This window comes from Poecilia reticulata, chromosome 12, assembly GCF_904066995.2.
Source record: "Poecilia reticulata chromosome 12, P_reticulata-male-v2, whole genome shotgun sequence".
Taxonomy (NCBI): domain Eukaryota; kingdom Metazoa; phylum Chordata; class Actinopteri; order Cyprinodontiformes; family Poeciliidae; genus Poecilia; species Poecilia reticulata.
The window spans coordinates 27,086,104-27,109,347 of record NC_088841.1 but is presented as its reverse complement, the minus strand read 5'-3'; the positions used below and the strand labels follow the sequence as shown (position 1 = coordinate 27,109,347).

The following is a 23,244-nucleotide window of genomic DNA, read 5'->3' as shown; positions in this document are numbered from 1 at the left end:
GACCTCCAGGAAGTTGCCGGTTGACCTCCAGGAAGTTGCCGGTTGACCTCCAGGAAGTTGCCGGTTAACCTCCATGAAGTTGCCAGTTGACCTCCAGGAAGTTGCCGGTTGACCTCCAGGAAGTTGCCGGTTGACCTCCAGGAAGTTGCCGGTTGACCTCCAGGAAGTTGCCGGTTGACCTCCATGAAGTTGCCGGTTGACCTCCAGGAAGTTGCCGGTTGACCTCCAGGAAGTTGCCGGTTGACCTCCAGGAAGTTGCCGGTTAACCTCCATGAAGTTGCCGGTTGACCTCCAGGAAGTTGCCGGTTGACCTCCAGGAAGTTGCCGGTTGACCTCCAGGAAGTTGCCGGTTAACCTCCAGGAAGTTGCCGGTTGACTTCCATGAAGTTGCCGGTTGACCTCCAGGAAGTTGCCGGTTCACCTCCATGAAGTTGGCGGACCGACGCTCTGGACCGGACTGACGCTCTGCAGGAAGTTGCCGGTTGACCTCCAGGAAGTTGCCGTTACCCTCCATGAAGTTGCCGGTAACTCCAGGAGGTTGCCGGTTGACCTCCATGAAGTTGCAGGTTGACCTCCAGGAAGTTGCCGGTTGACCTCCAGGAAGTTGCCGGTTGACCTCCAGGAAGTTGGCGGTTCTACAGGAAGTTGGCGGTTGACCTCCAGGAAGTTGGCGGTTGACCTCCAGGAAGTTGCCGGTTAACCTCCAGGAAGTTGCCGGTTGACCTGCCGGTTGACCTCCAGGAAGTTGCCGGTTGATCTCCGTTAAGTTGGCGGTTGACCTCCAGGAAGTTGCCGGTTGACCTCCAGGAAGTTGCCGGTTAACCTCCAGGAAGTTGCCGGTTGACCTCCAGGAAGTTGCCGGTTAACCTCCAGGAAGTTGCCGGTTGACCTCCAGGAAGTTGCCGGTTGATCCCCAGGAAGTTGCCGGTTGACCTCCAGGAAGTTGCCGGTTGATCTCCGTTAAGTTGCCGGTTGACCTCCAGGAAGTTGCCGGTTGACCTCCAGGAAGTTGCCGGTTGACCTCCAGGAAGTTGCCGGTTAACCTCCATGAAGTTGCCAGTTGACCTCCAGGAAGTTGCCGGTTGACCTCCAGGAAGTTGCCGGTTGACCTCCAGGAAGTTGCCGGTTGACCTGCCGGTTGACCTCCAGGAAGTTGCCGGTTGATCTCCGTTAAGTTGGCGGTTGACCTCCAGGAAGTTGCCGGTTGACCTCCAGGAAGTTGCCAGTTGACCTCCAGGAAGTTGCCGGTTGACCTCCAGGAAGTTGCCGGTTGACCTCCAGGAAGTTGCCGGTTAACCTCCATGAAGTTGCCAGTTGACCTCCAGGAAGTTGCCGGTTGACCTCCAGGAAGTTGCCGGTTGACCTCCAGGAAGTTGCCGGTTGACCTGCCGGTTGACCTCCAGGAAGTTGCCGGTTGATCTCCGTTAAGTTGGCGGTTGACCTCCAGGAAGTTGCCGGTTGACCTCCAGGAAGTTGCCGGTTAACCTCCAGGAAGTTGCCGGTTGACCTCCAGGAAGTTGCCGGTTAACCTCCAGGAAGTTGCCGGTTGACCTCCAGGAAGTTGCCGGTTAACCTCCAGGAAGTTGCCGGTTGACCTCCAGGAAGTTGCCGGTTAACCTCCATGAAGTTGCCGGTTGACCTCCAGGAAGTTGCCGGTTGACCTCCAGGAAGTTGCCGGTTGACCTCCAGGAAGTTGCCGGTTGACCTCCAGGAAGTTGCCGGTTGACCTCCAGGAAGTTGCCGGTTGACCTCCAGGAAGTTGCCGGTTAACCTCCATGAAGTTGCCGGTTGACCTCCAGGAAGTTGCCGGTTGACCTCCAGGAAGTTGCCGGTTGACCTCCAGGAAGTTGCCGGTTAACCTCCAGGAAGTTGCCGGTTGACTTCCATGAAGTTGCCGGTTGACCTCCAGGAAGTTGCCGGTTCACCTCCATGAAGTTGGCGGACCGACGCTCTGGACCGGACTGACGCTCTGCAGGAAGTTGCCGGTTGACCTCCAGGAAGTTGCCGGTTACCCTCCATGAAGTTGCCGGGTAACCTCCAGGAGGTTGCCGGTTGACCTCCATGAAGTTGCAGGTTGACCTCCAGGAAGTTGCCGGTTGACCTCCAGGAAGTTGCCGGTTAACCTCCAGGAAGTTGGCGGTTGACCTCCAGGAAGTTGGCGGTTGACCTCCAGGAAGTTGCCGGTTGACCTGCCGGTTGACCTCCAGGAAGTTGCCGGTTAACCTCCAGGAAGTTGCCGGTTGACCTGCCGGTTGACCTCCAGGAAGTTGCCGGTTGATCTCCGTTAAGTTGGCGGTTGACCTCCAGGAAGTTGCCGGTTGACCTCCAGGAAGTTGCCGGTTAACCTCCAGGAAGTTGCCGGTTGACCTCCAGGAAGTTGCCGGTTAACCTCCAGGAAGTTGCCGGTTGACCTCCAGGAAGTTGCCGGTTGATCCCCAGGAAGTTGCCGGTTGACCTCCAGGAAGTTGCCGGTTGATCTCCGTTAAGTTGCCGGTTGACCTCCAGGAAGTTGCCGGTTGACCTCCAGGAAGTTGCCGGTTGACCTCCAGGAAGTTGCCGGTTGACCTTGATGCGTTTCAGTTCACAGAGGAGAAACTGGGCCAGGCTGAGAAGACCGAACTGGACCCTCACCTGGAGAACCTGCTGGCCAAAGCCGACTCCACCAAGAACTGGACCGAGAAGATCCTGAGGCAGACGGAGGTTCTGCTGCAGCCCAACCCAAGTGAGTGGTCCAGTTCCGCCATCAGGGCATTTAGCTGTAGCTAATGCTAACGCGCTACACTAACGTGGTAATTAATGGAAGCTAATGCTAAAACATTAGCTTATTTAGCTAATGCTAAATAAGTTTGAATCTGTGGCTTGAAAAATCACAACCACTGACCCGATTTAATGTTGACGTTATAATTTAGATGTTAATGTAAATCAGGAGGTAACAGAACTTCTAGCAGCAGATCCAGGAACCACATTAGCTTCGGTTCCTGCTGGAAACCAAGAAGAAGAAGAAGAAGAAGAAGAAGAAGAAGAGCTGATCCTCTATGGCTCCAGATTCAGAACCTCTGCATATTATTTATCCATAATGTTGACATTTTGGTAGAAAACCTTTAGAAATTCAGCTTGATCGATTTTATTTTGAAATCCTGACTTCCTGGAGGAAGTGTTTTGAAGTTCCTGGTGACTTTTGGTGGAGATTCGGAGATTCTGTTCACCGATGAACTGGACCGGTTCTGTTCTGACGTCTAACCTCTGTTTTCCTTCATGCCTCAGTCGATCACACAGGTAGGAGTTTCCTCCATTTCCCAGCATGCATCTGGGCTCTGAATGTTCTGGAGATTTCATTTGGTTCCTATGAATATTTCCAGTGTTTGATTCTGACTTGTCTTCCGTTCCCGTCCGGAACCAGGCGCTCGGATCGAGGAGTTCATCTACGACAAGCTGGACCGGAAGCTCCCGTCCAGAACCACCAACGCCGAACTGCTGGGCCAGTTCATGCTGGACGCCGCCAAGGAGTTCGGAGCCGACACTCCGTACGGTGAGGAACGGTCCCGGTGCGATCAGAACCGGGCCTGGTTCTGGTTCTGTGTGACCCGGTTCTGTTGACCCGCTTGCAGGTACCACCCTCATCACGGTGGGGGAGTACCAGAGGAAGCTGGGCGGAGCCGAGCGGGAGTTCCTCCACACGGCCGCCATCACCTTCCTGTCGCCGCTGCGTAACTTCCTGGAGGGAGACTGGAGGACCATCTCTGTGAGTTGGACCGCGTGCGGTTCTGATCCGGTCCGGTTTCCGTCCTCTGTCCTCCTTTAAAGCTGCAGTGACTTTTATTTAAACATGTATACTTTATGCATATTTGTTAAAACTGAGAGATGATCTGTGAACAGATCGTCTGCCCCTTCGGCTGCTAGTCTGAAGAAAACAACCAATCAGAGCCGGGAGGCGGGGCTTAGCGCTGTCAATCACCTCATGTGCTCTCTGCTAAATGACAGGAACAACTCATTGTTATAGGAAAACAATTTATTTGTCATCGTCAGTGGCTATGCTAACTAGCTTTAGCATCCATAACGGGCTGCGCTAGCTGCAGCGTAGCAGAGAGCCAGGGAGGAGGAGGGGTGATTGGCTCCTCCTCCAACCAATCAGAGCCCAGCGGCTCTCTGATTGGTTGTTTTATTTCAGATTATCTGTCACAACATGGAGACGGTTTCAATGAACATGTTTAATATTATAAATAATAATGATAAAATAATATCACATATTTTTAATAAAAGCTTCTCCAGCTTTAAACCCGTTTGGATCAGAATTTCTCCTGGTTCTGAACCCAAAGACGGAAACGACCAAAAACTGAAAAATCAGCGATCCACTGGTTCACTTCGATACCTGAGGTTTAGAACCGGATCAGAACCAGAGAACCGGATCAGAACCGGATCAGAACCAGAGAACTGGATCTGAACCGGATCAGAACCTGATCAGAACCAGAGAACTGGATCTGAACCGGATCAGAACCAGACCAGATCAGAACCAGAGAACTGAATCAGATCAGAACCGGATCAGATCAGAACCAGAGAACTGGATCAGAACCGGATCAGAACCTGATCAGAACCAGAGAACTGGATCAGAACCAGAGAACTGGATCAGAACCGGATCAGAACCAGAGAACTGGATCTGAACCGGATCAGAACCTGATCAGAACCAGAGAACTGGATCTGAACCGGATCAGAACCAGACCAGATCAGAACCAGAGAACTGAATCAGATCAGAACCGGATCAGATCAGAACCAGAGAACTGGATCAGAACCGGATCAGAACCTGATCAGAACCAGAGAACTGGATCAGAACCAGAGAACTGGATCAGAACCGGATCAGAACCTGATCAGAACCAGAGAACTGGATCAGAACCAGAGAACTGGATCAGAACCGGATCAGAACCTGATCAGAACCAGAGAACTGGATCAGAACCGGATCAGAACCAGACCAGATCAGAACCAGAGAACTGAATCAGATCAGAACCGGATCAGATCAGAACCAGAGAACTGGATCAGAACCGGATCAGAAACTGATCAGAACCAGAGAACTGGATCAGATCAGAACCGGATCAGATCAGAACCAGAGAACTGGATCAGAACCGGATCAGAAACTGATCAGAACCAGAGATCCGGATCAGATCAGAACCAGAGAACTGGATCAGATCAGAACCGGATCAGATCAGAACCAGAGAACTGGATCAGAATCAGAAAACCGGATCAAAATCAGAGAACCGGATCAGAACCAGAGAACTGGATCAGAACCGGATCAGAACCTGATCAGAACCAGAGAACTGGATCAGATCAGAACCAGATCAGATCAGAACCAGACCAGATCAGAACCAGAGATCCGGATCAGATCAGAACCAGAGAACTGGATCAGAACCAGATCAGATCAGAACCAGAGAACTGGATCAGAACCAGATCAGATCAGAACCAGAGAACTGGATCAGAACCAGAGAACTGGATCAGAACCAGATCAGATCAGAACCAGAGAACCGGATCAGAACCAGAGAACCGGACCGGGTCTGTCTTCTCACCGGTTCTGTCTGTGTTTGCAGAAGGAGCGGCGGCTCCTGGAGAACCGGCGTTTGGACCTGGACATCTGCAAAGCCCGTCTGAAGAAAGCCAAGCAGGCCGAAGCCAAGGCAGCGGTGAGACCAGAACCGGGCCCTTAACGGGCCAGAACCTCAAATGAAACGATAGAAACATCAGTGGCGGCGCTGCCCCACATGGTGGCGCTGTGCTGCTGCTCCCCTGGTTAGGAACGTTTCATCACTGGCAGCAAAACACTGTAAAAAATCAACTTCATGGTTTATTTTGTTTATTCTGTTCGTTTAAATGTAAAAATCTTTTCATAATTTGATTTATTTGAAGTTCCGCCACCGGTTCAAACCTCTGCTGGTCGTCACCAACTTTAAATTAATTATTTATTTATTTTTGTGAACCAATCAGATGTTGGCGTCTGTTTGCTGAGTAACAGCAGCAGATAAATTATTTATGACGGACCGCAGAGCAGGAAATATGAGATATTTACTAATATCGCAGTTCTAACTCGTAATTAAGTAATTTTTTTAACTTAATTTAACAATTTAATTAGTGTCATTGTGTATTTAATACGTTATTGACAGAACTATGTTTATTTTACATATTTATTTTATGAATATATTTCTTACAGTTTAATTTAAATATTCAAAATATTTAAGAAATTATAGGATTTTTACACTTTTTTTATTCTTTTTTTTTGCAAATATTTGTATTAAATGTTCATGTTGTACCGTGGCTGTCCACCAGAGGGAGACATTACCCTCCAGATTTGCAAATATTTGTATGAAACGTTCATGTTGTACCGTGGCTGTCCACCAGAGGGAGACATTACCCTCCAGATTTGCAAATATTTGTATGAAACGTTCATGTTGTACCGTGGCTGTCCACCAGAGGGAGACATTACCCTCCAGACTTACCTCTCCTGTCCTCCGTTTCGTTTTTAAATTTAGCTGAGATGTGAAATGACGCAAAGTTTCTCCTTCTGTCTCCAGGCGACTCCGGACTTCCAGGAGACGCGGCCGAGGAACTACGTCCTGTCGGCCAGCGCGTCGGCGGTAAGAGCCGCCGTCTGATTGGCTCACAAACAGGAAGTCCGTCACATCCAGACGTCTCTGGGATGTGAAATATAAACCATTTTCACTGGCAGATAATTTAACTTCTAACGAGACATTTTCCAGGTTGGAAGTGGACATTTTATTTCCTGTACAGTTGGTTTTGTCCTGAAGTGGGTTTTTAGTTTTTACAGTGTTCAACCTGCACCAGATCCTCCAGGATCGGAGAATAAATCCAGGTTCACGTTTTACTGTTTGATCATGAAACGGGTCGGATGGTTCTGGTTCTGATCCGGGAATGTTCCCACAGCAGATGAAGTTAACCCAGGTTCTGGTTCTGGTTCTGATCCGGGAATGTTCCCACAGCAGATGAAGTTAACCCAGGTTCTGGTTCTGGTTCTGATGCGTCGCTTCCAGGTTTGAAGGTGTTCTGGTTCAGACCCTCAGTGGGTTCTGGTTGGTTTTACCACCGTTCCGGGTCGGCACCGCCCCGGTTCTGGTTGGATCGGGTCAGCACCGCCCCGGTTCTGGTTGGATCGGGTCAGCACCGCCCCGGTTCTGGTTGGATCGGGTCAGCACCGCCCCGGTTCTGGTTGGATCGGGTCGACACCGCCCCGGTTCTTGTTGGATCGGGTCGACGCCGCCCCGGTTCTTGTTGGATCGGGTCGGCACCGCCCCGGTTCTGGTTGCAGCTGAAGGATCTAAAGGATTTTGTTGTTTGCACTGATCCCGGGTTTCTGGCCGATCAGCGATATGTAAAACCCGACCTGCTGAATCCGATCCGGACCGGTACCGATTTCTTCTTCTGTCCAAAAAGTGGTTAAATATAAAAACATTTATTTCAAAGAAACTTAATCTGACATTAGCATATCGCTAAACTTTTCATGATGATCTGGATTATCTGATCTGGATCCGCCTGGAACACCAGGAATACGTGATGGTTGGGACCAGATGTGGGATTATTCCAGGGATAGATTCAATCTGAGGACTTAATCTGGTCTAAATCTTCCAGCAGTTGTTCTCATTTCAGTTTGTTTCTGTGATGCGGCTTCAGAGCGGCTGGGAAAGCTGGAGCCCGGAGGCCGACCCGGCGGCGGCCGACCCGGCGGCGGCGGCCGACCCGGCGGCGGCGGCGGCGCAGAGGAAGGTTGGAGCGATAAACGGATTAGATCCGTGTCCCGTAGAACCGGTGGTGGTAGAACTGCAGGTCCAGTCTGTTGGTTTTAGAGTCAGAGAAACTTTTAGAGAAACTGCAGGAAAGTTCTGGACAGATCAGAACCGAGTCCAGTCCACTGCAACCCAACTACTCCGGTCCGTCTGCATGGTCGCAGTCCGGTTCGGTTGGTGAGGTGTGAACGCGGATCGACCTCTGACCTCTGGTCCTCCAAACCTCGGTCTGGGTTCGGTTTGAATGTGAACGCCAAGCGGACCGGAAACCGCTCCAAAAGCAGGAAGTGGACTACAGCGCAGGGCATTCTGGGTAAATAACGTGCTAGCCTAGCGCTAGCAGCAGAAATGGCTCCTGGTCTTTAGCCTAAAGAGAAATCCTCCAGCCGCTAAAATCCTCCATCTTGTTTCCATCTGGTGAAACAGGAAGTTGCTCTCAGCGTCTTCAGAGGTTTCTGTGTCGTTTCCTTCAGTGGACATTCGCAAAGCTGATGATGTCATCCAGGACGCGTTGAGCTGTTAGCATGTCAGAACAGTCTTCAGTCAGAGGCATCTCCAAATACACTGTGAGACTGACTGCTACAGCATCATCATCCACAAAGAGTCTTTGAATATATTTGAATGACATTTAATTTCGGGATTTCTAAAGTATTTTCTGAATTGAATTGAAGAGCATTAATAATCGGCTTTATCTTGATAATTTTTAGTTTCACGCTGCTGTGTAATAGCAGCTGTCTAACACAGGGGGCGCTGTAAACCTCGAGCAGCTGCAGCCGTTTCTGATTTACAGCTGAACGTCTGGATCCGCCCACTCAGGAAGGTCGGCCATGTTCCTGGAAATGATCGTCCCGTCGAGACGCCGCCATGTTGTTCATCTCTCTGAAAATATCCCGTTTCCATTCACCCATTCATTCTGGATTCATCCTCACTTTCTGGATCTTTGTGATTCATGCTTTACCCAGAGGAGAAATATACATTTATTTTAAGTGAAAGTATTTTAATAAAAGTTTTTTCTGCTCTGACACACAGAACTGAAGTTATCTAGTAACTTCTGCTAATCCGCTAACAATAGAGCTAATTTTTAGCTTAGCGCGTTAGCATTTTGGAAACGCTTTCTTTAGCTTCCCCTAAATTGATTTTCCAGCATTTGTTAGCTGTTTTGTTTTAAAGGCATGATTGCTAACAGGTAGTTAGCTTGCTGTTTACCCAGAATGCATCGCTGTAGTTCTACGGTACATAGCTCTAACTCCTCCCACCTGCAGGTGGCGGTGTTTCCTACCTCAGCGTTAGCGTTAGCGGAGCTAATGTTTATGGTTAGCTCTTTAGCATTAGTTTATGATTATATTGGTGTTTTAGCATTAGCATAGCTATTGTTTGTGATTCCTGGTTAGCACTGCCCACCACTGCTAGTAAACACTGTACCATTCACCAAGCACAGTGGTGGCAGCATCATGCTGAGGGATGTTTTGCTAGCTCTACTGCCACAAAGTGGATCATCAGAAATGGAGGACTCCGTCTTCTTTGGGGTGTATGTAAATATGTGAGCCTGTGTGGGGGGAAAGCCACCACATCGGAACCGGTTGGCCCGGTTCTTGCTGCTGACCTGCGTCGCCATGGCAACGGGTCGGGTCAAGGAGCCGGTCCAGGTGGTTCATGGTGGAAAGCTGAGCTACGAATTTAATCTGAGACGTTTCTCTGGTTCTGTTTGTCTCAGCTGCTGAGCGAGGAAGTGGACAAGGTGAGGCCGCCGCAGAAACACGGTGTGTGTGTGTGTGTGTGTGTGTGTGTGTGTGTGTGTGTGTGTGTGTGTGTGTGTGTGTGTGTGTGTGTGTGTGTGTGTGTGTGTGTGTGTGTGTGTGTGTACGTACGTGTGCGTTTGTTTGTAATAACTTGTGGGGACGATTTTCCTGACACTACGTTATGGAGACCAGTTGCTCCTTGTGGGACCGAAGCCTGGTCCCCACAAGGGGAAACCCTGTTTTAGGGTCAGGGGTCAGAGTTGGGACTAAGGTGTGAATTGAGTTTTGGTTAGGGTTAGGAAAAGGGTAAAGGTCAGGTTTAGGCTGTAGAAATGAATGAAAGTCAATGGAAAGTCCCCACAAAGATACACACACGTTTGCGTGGCTATCTGTTTGTGTGTGTGTGTGTGTGTGTGTGTATGTGTGTGTGTGTGTGTGTGTGTGTGTGTGTGTGTGTGTGTGTGTCTGTGTCTCAATGTGACCCCCCTCACCCCCCAGGCGGAGCTGGAGCTGCGTGTGGCCCAGACGGAGTTCGACCGGCAGGCGGAGGTGACCCGGCTGCTGCTGGAGGGGATCAGCAGCACACATGTGAGTCAGAGGCGCCGGTCCAGTCGGGTCGGGTCGGGTCCGGTTAGGTCCGGTCCGGTGGTGGACCTGATGAGTCAGCGTGTCACTGCTGTTGTTTACTTTCTGTTTCTATTATCTTAAATGTAAACTTTGATATTATGGACGATATTTATTTTATTCCGTCATCTGAAGCAGAACGGTGTCAAACTGGAGGCCCGCGGGCCAAATCCGGCCCGCCGTGGCCGTTCATGTGGTCTTTAGATCGAACTGCTGAGATATTACCCATCTGTCAAATCAGATCTGTCTTCATTTCTGAAGGTCTGAATCCGATCAGACGTTAAAACGTTTTAATCTGATGAATCAGAAACTTTGAGTTTTTGACCTTTGAGGTCATTCAGGGTCTGGATGTGACCTGAATGAAAATCAGTTGGAACCAAATCTCTGCAACCCAACCTGAGTGAAAAAGTATTCGCACCGTGAACCTGCTGACTCGGCAGCAGTAACAGCTAGCTGGACTTTGACTAGGCCACTCCGGAGCGTTTGTTTTCTCTGTGTGATTGTAACTCTTCCTCCTCCTCCTCTTCCTCCAGCTGAACCACCTCAGGTGTCTGCAGGACTTTGCGGAGGCTCAGGCCACGTACTTCGCTCAGTGTCATCACTACATGCAGGACCTGCAGAGGGAGCTGCACAGGTAGGGAGCTGCACAGGTAGGGGCTGCACAGGTAGGGGCTGCACAGGTAGGGGCTGCACAGGTAGGGGCTGCACAGGTAGGGGCTACACAGGTAGGGGCTGCACAGGTAGGGGCTGCACAGGTAGGGGCTACACAGGTAGGGGCTGCACAGGTAGGGGCTGCACAGGTAGGGGCTGCACAGGTAGGGGCTACACAGGTAGGGGCTGCACAGGTAGGGGCTACACAGGTAGGGGCTGCACAGGTAGGGGCTGCACAGGTAGGGGCTGCACAGGTAGGGGCTGCAGCGCCACATGCTGCCAGAGCATCCAACTTCAGTCAGGCGCTCATTTAAATTCACTTAATCATCATATCCAACACATTCTGGACCTTCAGAGGTCCAGTCAGATCCTCTGGGTCCAATTAGCTGTTAAGACTGCTAAGCTAATGGACCGTTAGCATTCTGTCTGATGAAACATCTGAACCCTCTGGTAGACTCAGTTCAGATTTAGTTCTGATTTTCAGTTCCTCTGGGTCCAGTCAGTCCTTCTGGGTCGGGGGAGCTGATCCCTCAGAACCAGATCAGACGGTTTCTCTGGTTCTGTGCTGCTGGTTCAGATTATCGGGTCGGTTGGACCTTCTGGGAATATTTGCTTGTTTTGCTGCAGATGTGCGAACTCGGCCGTCGGCCCCCCGCCTGACCCCGGCGCCGGACCCGATCCGGTTCCGACCGCCTTCCCGTCCGGCCGCCTGTCTCCCGGCGCCTCGGGCTCCAGGAAGGCCAAGGTTCTGTACGACTACGACGCTCACGACGCCAGCGAACTGTCCCTGCTGGCCGACGAGGTCAGTGTGACCCGACCAGAACCCGACCAGAACCGCACAATAACTAGATGTCCGATATAACTGTTGAAGGATGGGAAGCGTCTGGGAACGAAAATGTGATATTCAGCTGTTGACTGTAAAAATTATTTTAAAATTAATATTAATTCACACTAATATGACATACGCAATAAAAACAATGTAAATACAACAAGAAGATGAAGTTATTTTTTTAAGTTCAGATTTAGTTCAGTTTCAGTTCAGATTTTTAGTTCAGATTCAGTTCAGATTTTTAGTTCAGACTCAGTTCAGATTCAGTTCAGATTTAGTTCAGATTTAGTTCAGTTTCAGTTCAGATTTAGTTCAGTTTCAGTTCAGATTTTTAGTTCAGTTTCAGTTCAGATTTTTAGTTCAGACTCAGTTCAGATTTTTAGTTCAGATTCAGTTCAGATTTTTAGTTCAGACTCAGTTCAGATTCAGTTCAGATTTAGTTCAGATTTAGTTCAGTTTCAGTTCAGATTTTTAGTTCAGACTCAGTTCAGATTTTTAGTTCAGTTTCAGTTCAGATTTTTAGTTCAGATTCAGTTCAGATTTTTAGTTCAGACTCAGTTCAGATTTTTAGTTCAGTTTCAGTTCAGATTTTTAGTTCAGACTCAGTTCAGATTTTTAGTTCAGATTCAGTTCAGACTCAGTTCAGATTCAGTTCAGATTTAGTTCAGATTTAGTTCAGTTTCAGTTCAGATTTTTAGTTCAGACTCAGTTCAGATTTTTAGTTCAGACTCAGTTCAGATTCAGTTCAGATTTAGTTCAGATTTAGTTCAGTTTCAGTTCAGATTTTTAGTTCAGACTCAGTTCAGATTTTTAGTTCAGTTTCAGTTCAGATTTTTAGTTCAGACTCAGTTCAGATTTTTAGTTCAGTTTCAGTTCAGATTTTTAGTTCAGACTCAGTTCAGATTTTTAGTTCAGATTCAGTTCAGATTTTTAGTTCAGACTCAGTTCAGATTTAGTTCAGATTTAGTTCAGTTTCAGTTCAGATTTTTAGTTCAGACTCAGTTCAGATTTTTAGTTCAGTTTCAGTTCAGATTTTTAGTTCAGACTCAGTTCAGATTCAGTTCAGATTTTTAGTTCAGACTCAGTTCAGATTCAGTTCAGATTTTTAGTTCAGACTCAGTTCAGATTCAGTTCAGATTTTTAGTTCAGACTCAGTTCAGATTCAGTTCAGATTTTTAGTTCAGTTTCAGTTCAGATTTTTAGTTCAGACTCAGTTCAGACTCAGTTCAGACTCTGTTCAGATTTAGTTCAGACTCAGTTCAGATTCAGTTCAGACTCAGTTCAGATTTAGTTCAGATTTTTAGTTCAGACTCAGTTCAGATTCAGTTCAGATTTTTAGTTCAGTTTCAGTTCAGATTTTTAGTTCAGATTTTTAGTTCAGTTTCAGTTGAGATTTTTAGTTCAGACTCAGTTCAGATTCAGTTCAGATTTTTAGTTCAGTTTCAGTTCAGACTCAGTTCAGACTCTGTTCAGATTTAGTTCAGACTCAGTTCAGACTCAGTTCAGACTCGGTTCAGATTCAGTTCAGACTCAGTTCAGATTTAGTTCAGATTCAGTTCAGATTTTTAGTTCAGTTTCAGTTCAGACTCAGTTCAGACTCTGTTCAGATTTAGTTCAGACTCAGTTCAGATTCAGTTCAGACTCAGTTCAGATTTAGTTCAGTTTCAGTTCAGATTTTTAGTTCACTTATTTTATTGAGGCAATCGGCTAGTGAGTCTGCTCTGGGATCCATCAGTAATGCCTCCACCTGCCTCTAGGGGCTGGTTTCATCCAGAAGTCGCTCAGCTCTCACTCTCTGTTTCGCAGCTGCTGTTAAATGCAAGACGTTGATTTTTCAGTTTTCTAAATAAAATGATACAAATGATAACAGTGAGTGACTTTAATCTGGATTAATCGTAGCAGAAACGGAAAATAATGACATCATTAACCGTTTCCTGGTTTTAGTTTAAAGATGTTTATCGTTCTTTCTCTCAGCTTGTATTGTTTCAGGAAGAGCAGAAGCTTCTTAAAGAGACAGAAGCCCAATTTCAAGTTCAGGTTGCGAACGTGATACATTTACACAGCGGTGAAACTCTTAAAGGGCCGGTGTTTGATTTCTGCCTGGTCGTTCTGTCGGTTGGCTCCTTTTGGAAACTTTCCTTCAGCTTGTAGATGTTTTATTGTCTTGACCCGTTTTCCTGTGTGGTTTCTGTCCAGGTCATCACCGTCTACACGGTACCAGGAATGGATCCTGATTGGCTGGTGGGAGAGCGGGGCAACGACAAGGGCAAAGTGCCTGTGACCTACCTGGAGCTGCTAAGCTAATGGACCGTTAGCATCCTGTCTGATGAAACATCGGAACCAGATTCAGTTCAGACTCAGTTCAGACTCGGTTCAGATTCAGTTCAGACTCAGTTCAGATTCAGTTCAGACTCGGTTCAGTTTCAGTTCAGACTCGGTTCAGATTCAGTTCAGATTCAGTTCAGTTTCAGTTCAGACTCGGTTCAGATTTAGTTCAGATTTAGTTCAGTTTCAGTTCAGATTTTTAGTTCAGACTCATTTCAGATTCAGTTCAGATTCAGTTCAGACTCAGTTCAGACTCAGTTCAGACTCAGTTCAGATTCAGTTCAGACTCAGTTCAGATTCAGTTCAGATTCAGTTCAGACTCAGTTCAAATTTAGTTCAGACTCGATTCAGATTCAGTTCAGATTTAGTTCAGATTCAGTTCAGATTCAGTTCAGACTCAGTTCAGATGTTTAGTTCAGACTCAGTTCAGATTTAGTTCAGACTTAGTTCAGATTCAGTTCAGACTCAGTTCAGATTCAGTTCAGATTTAGTTCAGACTCAGTTCAGATTCAGTTCAGACTCAGTTCAGATTCAGTTCAGACTCGATTCAGATTCAGTTCAGATTTAGTTCAGATTCAGTTCAGATTCAGTTCAGACTCAGTTCAGATTTAGTTCAGTTTCAGTTCAGATGTTTAGTTCAGACTCAGTTCAGATTTAGTTCAGACTCAGTTCAGATTTAGTTCAGATTCAGTTCAGATTTTTAGTTCAGACTCAGTTCAGATTTTTAGTTCAGACTCAGTTCAGATTCAGTTCAGACTCAGTTCAGTTTCAGTTCAGACTCAGTTCAGTTTCAGTTCATATTCAGTTCAGTTTCAGTTCAGATTCAGTTCAGATTCAGTTCAGTTTCAGTTCAGACTCAGTTCAGACTCAGTTCAGTTTCAGTTCAGTTTCAGTTCAGATTCAGTTCAGACTCAGTTCAGTTTCAGTTCAGATTCAGTTCAGGGATTTTATCCGACGTCTCTCCTTGGAGAAAAACCAGAACTGTTTTAGCGACGCTCTCAGATGAAACCAGGAAAGTGTCCAGGAATCTGATCTGGTTCATTAAATCACACCAACGTGTTTTTGGGCCCCATACGGATTCTTCTCAGGTCTGATGGGTTCGAAGTGGATCTGGGCTCAGACAGTTGGGGACCCAGTTGGGTCAGTAACGGTCTTTATGGGTCCCAGTTTACCCATCGGCTTCCGGCATCAGACCCAACCAGGCCATTAAAACCAACCAGTTATGCAACCAGTGCTCAGTACCGTATGGGGCCCATCCCAGTCATTCCCTACGTGGATGTAAATGTGGCCTAACGATGTGTTTTGATTTTATCTCTGAAGTTTGAGCTCCGTTCTGGGAAAACTCACCAGTTACAAACGGGAAACCAGTAAGCTAATTGTTTTGGTGCTAACGGCTAGTAGCAAAGCAGGATGAAAACATTTCCCTCCATTTTATTCATTCTGACACTGAAGGAAATGTTTAGCTCAAACCATCAGAGCTGCTAGCAAACCGGATTTCAGCTACATCGACGTGCAGCAGCCATCTTGGATTCTGAACTTACGGCTGTTTCTGGAACTTTGAATTTCCCAGTTTTAATTCCGACTTTTGGGTTTTTCCACCATCAGAAACTTTATTTTCTTCATACTGTAAGTTTCTGACATCTGAGTTTTAAAAAAAAAATGACCTGAAAAGTACCAAGAAGTTTGGAAAGTTTTATTTTACCTCAAAATTCAATATGGCTGCCGGGTGTCTAAACAGTCTGCAAGTTGGAAAACATTCAACGTTCTGATTGGCTGAATGTCATTGGGTCAATATCTCACATGATACAGTCAGTCATCTTGTTTTCTCGCTCCGTCAGTGTCTGGATGATCACCTGCTGATAAATTAGCCGCTATTAGCAGTTAGCATCGTACCAGGAAGCTAGCAAGTCTTAATGGTTTTCTGGATTGTAAATGATTGAGTCTAGTTTGGTTTGAGCTTCTTATCTGAAACTCAGCTGGTGATTGGCTCAGGAGACGGAAACATGACGAATCACAAGCTAAAATAGGGAGCTAATGCTAAAGATGCTAGTATAGCGCTTATTTATATTTCTGTTTTCTATCAGTTTTTTTTTTCACTGAATTAATTATTGTAGCATATTTGTGTTGGTGTTTGTTTGCACAACATGTCAACAGAGACCAAGCTAGCTGCTAGCAGCTTTAGCAGTAGCAGCTAGCTTAGCTTGTGGGTTAGAGTGTTCTCTTCTGTGTCAATAAAAAAAAACCCCATAGAAAACCTTTACATAAATTAATTTAGTGGCTTGTTGATCACAAACTGTTGCCGTTCATTGGTGATAAATTATTTTCATCATGGCGGCTCAGAGGAACGATCCGGTTAGCCGCTTAGCTAGGAGGCTAACAGCACCGCAGCTGCTTCCCTCCAAACAAAACTAATCAGTTTAAAAATATTTCCATTTTTCTTTTTCAGTTTTGATTATTTTAAACCAAAAACTCAAATTATTTCTACAGCCACAAAAATCATCTTTATGTATTTAGAATCAGTTCGTTTGTCAGGAAAATGTTATTTTAAAAAAAAGGGGAAATTAAATAATGGCTGTTTGGTCAGAAACCAGAGCTAAAAAAACGCTGTGATTTGACTAGGACCTGTTATCTGTGAGATGTTATTAGTCGCTGATTCAGAGTTCAGACCAAATTTAAAACATAACGATTTCATTCGTACTAGTAAATTTAATGCAGTTTAATGAAATTTTATTCTGATTTGAACATTTATTTAGTTTATTTTTAATTAATGAAAATCCTCCCATAAATGATTTAAACACACGAGTTGGATCTAAATATGACTTTTAAAGCAAATAAAGATCCATTTATTAACTTTCTGGTCCTCAGCAGCTGTTTGCTGTGAACTGACAGGAAGTGATGTCACGCTCCCCTGAGGACGCATCTGTCATGTATTACAGCTATTATCTAATCACTCTGCAGAGCTGCTGAGGTTTAGAACAACATGCCACAAATATGCAGCTGAATTCATAGTAATAATGACTGTAAAAAAACTTTTAAAGGTTTGTTTTCATGTGAACACGAGAGCCAGGAATCTGACCTCTGACCTCGTTTTACCGTGAAACATTTTCATTTGTTGCTGCCATCATAACCGAAGGTATGACGGCATTAATGTGACGGTTTGTTTTTCAGTGTGTTTTCACGTGTGGGTCAGTGGTGAGACTGAAAACAGGAAGCGGCTTCACCCTGAAACCTAGAAAACAGGAAGCGGCTTCACCCTGAAACCTAGAAAACAGGAAGCGGCTTCACCCTGAAACCTAGAAAACAGGAAGCGGCTTCACCCTGAAACCTAGAAAACAGGAAGCGGCTTCACCCTGAAACCTAGAAAACAGGAAGCGGCTTCACCCTGAAACCTAGAAAACAGGAAGCGGCTTCACCCTGAAACCTAGAAAACAGGAAGCGGCTTCACCCTGAAACCTAGAAAACAGGAAGCGGCTTCACCCTGAAACCTAGAAAACAGGAAGCGGCTTCACCCTGAAACCTAGAAAACAGGAAGCAGCTTCACCTAGAAAACAGGAAGCGGCTTCACCCTGAAACCTAGAAAACAGGAAGCAGCTTCACCCTGAAACCTAGAAAACAGGAAGCGGCTTCACCCTGAAACCTAGAAAACAGGAAGCAGCTTCACCCTGAAACCTAGAAAACAGGAAGCGGCTTCACCCTGAAACCTAGAAAACAGGAAGCGGCTTCACCCTGAAACCTAGAAAACAGGAAGCGGCTTCACCCTGAAACCTAGAAAACAGGAAGCAGCTTCACCCTGAAACCTAGAAAACAGGAAGCGGCTTCACCCTGAAACCTAGAAAACAGGAAGCGGCTTCACCCTGAAACCTAGAAAACAGGAAGCAGCTTCACCTAGAAAACAAGAAGCGGCTTCACCCTGAAACCTAGAAAACAGGAAGCAGCTTCACCCTGAAACCTAGAAAACAGGAAGCGGCTTCACCCTGAAACCTAGAAAACAGGAAGCAGCTTCACCCTGAAACCTAGAAAACAGGAAGCAGCTTCACCTAGAAAACAGGAAGCGGCTTCACCCTGAAACCTAGAAAACAGGAAGCAGCTTCACCCTGAAACCTAGAAAACAGGAAGCGGCTTCACCCTGAAACCTAGAAAACAGGAAGCAGCTTCACCCTGAAACCTAGAAAACAGGAAGCGGCTTCACCCTGAAACCTAGAAAACAGGAAGCGGCTTCACCCTGAAACCTAGAAAACAGGAAGCGGCTTCACCCTGAAACCTAGAAAACAGGAAGCGGCTTCACCCTGAAACCTAGAAAACAGGAAGCGGCTTCACCCTGAAACCTAGAAAACAGGAAGCGGCTTCACCCTGAAACCTAGAAAACAGGAAGCGGCTTCACCCTGAAACCTAGAAAACAGGAAGCGGCTTCACCCTGAAACCTAGAAAACAGGAAGCGGCTTCACCCTGAAACCTAGAAAACAGGAAGCAGCTTCACCCTGAAACCTAGAAAACAGGAAGCGGCTTCACCCTGAAACCTAGAAAACAGGAAGTGGGTTTGGTTTCGGCTGTGAATGCCGACTCAGCGCCGCTTTCGTCAGCATGACTCAGCAACGTCCGTCTGTCTGTCTGGGTTTTCAGATTAAACTGGTTTCACTGGATTAACCAGAACAGATTCAGATTTTCATCGGAGCGCGGGCTTTGACTGGACCACGCTGTGTGTGTGTGTGTGTGTGTGTGTGTAAATAAAGTGTCGTTTTGTTGCTTCAGTGTTTTAACTCTTTGGTTAAATGTGATGTTTTTGTGGCGTCTCATTTCTCCAGTATCGATGTTCAATAAACAGCATGTGTGTCGCAGGCGGCGCGTTGTCGGAGTGGTCATTGAACGCATCGCAGCAGGATGTCCAAGCTGCGGTCTGGGGGCCCCTTTGTGGCCCCGCACTGTGATTTTGATCATAATCTGCTTTAAATCTTGAAAACAAATCCTAACAGAAAACTGTGACTTTTTTTTAAAAAAAGAAAATTAAAATGAAAAGCCTCTTCAGGGATTTGACTAGACCAGCGGTGGGCAGCCACCTGGGTCACATAATGAGGCTGAATTTAATTGACATTATTTAGTAGGAATCAGTTTTATAGTAAATGTTTTTATGATCGATTAGTAAAAGCAACAAAAAGGAAAAACGGCTGGAGGAGTTTTAAAGGTGAGGAACGTTCTCCTGCCGGTGGGCGAACGATTCATCCACCGTGACTCGGAACAGGAAGTTCAGTTTGATCGTCGGAGCCGCAGCAGGAGAAAAGCTGCGCGTCTCCTTTAAGAAAACGAGGAAGTGTTTCTCCCTGCGGATCGTCACGCTCCGCTCGTTACGTCATCAGAGGAACCGTCATGGCGGCAGCGACGACGTTCAGAACAGAAACAGATTCTTCACGTTCCCTTTAGATCTTAAGAGTTTGACTTCACCCGCTTTTAGTCACGTGGACAGGAAGCCGCTCCAAGTCGCGTTCGGCCATCTTTGCTAGCAGAGATGAGCTAACATCAACAGCAAAGATTCGGTTGTTCGTTTTAAAAAGTCTTTTTAAGTGACGTCATGAACTCAGAGGGTCAGTTTACATGTTTCACTAGCAAAATACAAATTAATTTACATATTTAGCTTCAATATACGTCATCAATTCTCCGCCTGGGGGAAATATTTAGCTGCTAACTAGCGTGATGCTAACTACTTAGCTTCAGTATTTTTAGCTAACTAAACGTAGCTGAGCTAAATAATTAGCATTTGCTTCATACATATTAATATGAGGCTGAGAAGTGAAACTACAATCTTTGCTGTTATTTCCGGACCGAACCGGGTCAGAACCGGGCCGAACCCAGGAAGGTTCACAGGTTTCTGATTATTAAAAAGGATTTTATCCATAAATATGGACAGCAGGTTCGGTTCGGTTCTGCAGCGGCTCCTCAGACCTCCAGGCGGAAGTTGATTTATTTTCATTCATCAGTCTGTCTCTGCAGGAAGTCCGGTCCGGTCCGGTCCGGTTCGGTTCGTACCGACTCGAACTCTCTCAGGACACCGGAGGCGGTTCTGATGAACTGAGCAGGTTCTGGTGGTTCTAGAAACCGAACCGAACCGGGACGTGTCAGCAGAACCAGCCTGGATGCTGTGAACCCTCCCGGTGCTGGTGCCGCCGCAGGGCGCCCCCTGCCGGGGCGGCGGAGGACGGCGGCTCTCCTGATGAAGATGGAGGCGGCGGCGCAGCATCCGGGCTTCCTGCTGCTTCATCTCCCGGATGATGAGGATGAGGAGGGACTCTTCCTCTCGGTGAGGGGTTAGGGTAACACAGATTCAAATATTTGTCCTGTTTTACTCACAGAGTGAGAATTTACCCAACTGGTCCCACGTGGTCATTTTCCAGTAGAACCAGAACCGGCTGACGGCAGGAAGCAGGAGTTCACGTCCCAGTGCGGTAATGCGCTAGCACTCAAGCTAACATTTAGCTTAGCACTATTAAGCACGCCTGCTAACTCTGAAAATGTGTAGCGCGCTTAGCTTGCGCTAAACTTATTTTTTCAGATTAATTCTGAATAAAAATCTATTGTGTCATTAACATACGTTAAGGGACAAGATGGCTGAAGCTAGCACAAGCTAAACATGCTACCTAGCATGTTGGTATAGCACTTTAGCGTTAGCTTTAGCTACATGCCCTGTTGGTGTTGTGCTTTAGCGTTAGCTTCAGCAACATGTCCTGTTGGTGTTGTGCTTTAGCGTTAGCTTCAGCTACATGTCCTGTTGGTGTTGTGCTTTAGCTTTAGCTACATGTCCTGTTGGTGGTGTGCTTGAGCGTTAGCTTCAGCTACATGCCCTGTTGGTGTTGTGCTTTAGCGTTAGCTTCAGCTACATGTCCTGTTGGTGTTGTGCTTTAGCTTTAGCTACATGTCCTGTTGGTGTTGTGCTTTAGCGTTAGCTTCAGCTACATGCCCTGTTGGTGTTGTGCTTTAGCCTTAGCTTCAGCTACATGTCCTGTTGGTGTTGTGCTTTAGCGTTAGCTTCAGCTACATGTCCTGTTGGTGTTGTGCTTTAGCTTTAGCTACATGTCCTGTTGGTGTTGTGCTTTAGCGTTAGCTTCAGCTACATGTCCTGTTGGTGTTGTGCTTTAGCGTTAGCTTCAGCTACATGTCCTGTTGGTGTTGTGCTTTAGCGTTAGCTTCAGCTACATGCCCTGTTGGTGTTGTGCTTGAGCGTTAGCTTCAGCTACATATCCTGTTGGTGTTGTGCTTTAGCGTTAGCTTCAGCTACATGCACTGTTGGTGGGTGTTGTGCTTTAGCGTTAGCTTCAGCTACATGCCCTGTTGGTGTTGTGCTTTAGCGTTAGCTTCAGCTACATGCCCTGTTGGTGTTGTGCTTTAGCGTTAGCTTCAGCTACATGCCCTGTTGGTGTTGTGCTTTAGCTTTAGCTACATGTCCTGTTGGTGTTGTGCTTTAGCATTAGCTTCAGCTACATGCCCTGTTGGTGTTGTGCTTTAGCTTTAGCTACATGTCCTGTTGGTGTTGTGCTTTAGCATTAGCTTCAGCTACATGCCCTGTTGGTGTTGTGCTTTAGCGTTAGCTTCAGCTACATGCCCTGTTGGTGTTGTGCTTTAGCTTTAGCTACATGTCCTGTTGGTGTTGTGCTTTAGCATTAGCTTCAGCTACATGTCCTGTTGGTGTTGTGCTTTAGCTTTAGCGTTAGCTTCAGCTACATGCCCTGTTGGTGTTGTGCTTTAGCGTTAGCTTCAGCTACATGCCCTGTTGGTGTTGTGCTTTAGCTTTAGCTACATGTCCTGTTGGTGTTGTGCTTTAGCTTTAGCGTTAGCTTCAGCTACATGCCCTGTTGGTGTTGTGCTTTAGCGTTAGCTTCAGCTACATGTCCTGTTGGTGTTGTGCTTTAGCTTTAGCTACATGTCCTGTTGGTGTTGTGCTTTAGCATTAGCTTCAGCTACATGTCCTGTTGGTGTTGTGCTTTAGCTTCAGCTACATTTCCTGTTGGTTCTGTCCCGGCCCGGTCGGTTCTGGGCCGCCTGCTGTTCGTCTGAGGGAAAGTCGATCCGTTTCCTCCCTGGATCTGAGAATCAGACTGATGATCAAATGATCCGAAGCGTCTGCAGAACCGCTGAGGTCCAACAGAACCACGAAGAACAGGAAGTAATTCAGAGCGGACAGGAAGTGACATGGAGTTCCCCAAGGCCCTGTCCTGGGATCCCCCTCATGTTCCCACCTGCTCGGCTCATTTCCATGGTTACCAGGGTCAGGCTGACCTCTGACCTGAAGCTTCACAGTCACATAAAAAAACCTCTGGACGTTTTTCTTCCTCTCACTCTGGCGGTTCATATTTAGCTCTCTGGCTCCCTCTGGTGGTCATGGAGGGAACTACACTGTCCTTCTGACAAACCGGGCAGTTATCATCATCATCTTCATCTGATTTGATTTCTAGTTCTGTAGAAAAACACAAACCAGATTCAACTCTAGTCATCACTCCCTATTCGTTAAACATTTTAAGTCAATGTAGAAAACAAAACGAGTTAAAATAACTGAAATCTGAGCTCCGGATGTTTTAAAGTCTGTTAATAAAAGATAAAAAATCGTCGGTTTTAAACCCGAAACGTCAAAAAACCTGAGAGGAAAGAAAAAATCCCAACTGAATATTCATCATGGGTTCAAACACCGGAGATATTTAAATATTCGTTGATAAACAGTGGAGCAAAATGGCTCCACCGTACAAGCTAACACCTCTGCTCTTCAGATTTCACCCAATCAGCACCGGGCGTTGCTAACGTTAGCCGTTAGCATGTCGCGTGGCGTTGCCTCCATGTATTTCCGGTTGAATATTTTAAATATTCTCAACTAAAACAGCATAAACAGGAGCATTTATGACCCACTGGGGGGAAAAAACACAATTATGTTGAGTTTCTATTAGCATAAATGTCTGTACCGCTAATAGTGGAGCTAATTTTTCATTTAGCATTTTTGCTAATGCTGAAAAAAATGTAGCATTAGCACCGCTAGCTTCTTAGGTAGCGTTGCTAACCACTGTGTGTGACATGAGATTTTTACTAACAGCTGTTTGTGAAACTTCACTAGAGTTAGCAGTTAGCAGTTAGCATCCGGCTGAAATAAAACAGATTCTTTCTTGAACTCTCATTTGTGTTTATTGAAAAGCAGCGATGTTTCATCATGACGGACGTCTGCAGGAGCTCAACCTGCTAAAGGTTCAGTCCCTGAGGAGGTTCTGGATCCGACCCGGGTCTGGGTCCAGTTCCCGTTTGGACCTGATGGTTTCTGGTTCCGGTTCGT

At 46.5% G+C, this 23,244-nt stretch overlaps 1 protein-coding gene and 1 long non-coding RNA gene across 5 annotated transcripts in view; both read left to right on the top strand.

Moving 5' to 3' along the window:
- LOC103474097 (endophilin-B2) overlaps nt 1-15,005 on the top strand; it is a 17,317-nt gene extending 2,312 nt beyond the window's left edge. The window contains exons 2-12 of one of the 3 annotated variants that reach the window (XM_081613328.1): nt 2,581-2,722; nt 3,265-3,276; nt 3,401-3,529; nt 3,609-3,742; nt 5,574-5,666; nt 6,552-6,614; nt 9,493-9,516; nt 10,016-10,105; nt 10,675-10,775; nt 11,420-11,594; nt 13,818-15,005. In XM_081613328.1, coding sequence (XP_081469454.1) covers nt 2,581-2,722; nt 3,265-3,276; nt 3,401-3,529; nt 3,609-3,742; nt 5,574-5,666; nt 6,552-6,614; nt 9,493-9,516; nt 10,016-10,105; nt 10,675-10,775; nt 11,420-11,594; nt 13,818-13,925 — 1,071 coding nt within the window. In that variant the 3' untranslated portion in view covers nt 13,926-15,005. Of the gene's footprint in view, nt 1-2,580; nt 2,723-3,264; nt 3,277-3,400; nt 3,530-3,608; nt 3,743-5,573; nt 5,667-6,551; nt 6,615-9,492; nt 9,539-10,015; nt 10,106-10,674; nt 10,776-11,419; nt 11,595-13,817 lie in introns of those variants that run through there. The other 2 variants (XM_081613329.1, XM_081613330.1) reach the window with 2 other exon arrangements.
- A 3,033-nt stretch (nt 15,006-18,038) lies between these two features.
- Nucleotides 18,039-23,085, top strand: LOC145554063 (uncharacterized). Of its 2 annotated transcripts, none has more exons than XR_014090098.1 (2): nt 18,039-19,522; nt 19,929-23,085. It is a non-coding gene; the product is annotated as an uncharacterized LOC145554063 (long non-coding RNA). The 2 variants fall into 2 exon arrangements; XR_014090099.1 differs by having other exon boundaries at nt 19,916-23,085.
- Nucleotides 23,086-23,244: the final 159 nt, after the last annotated feature.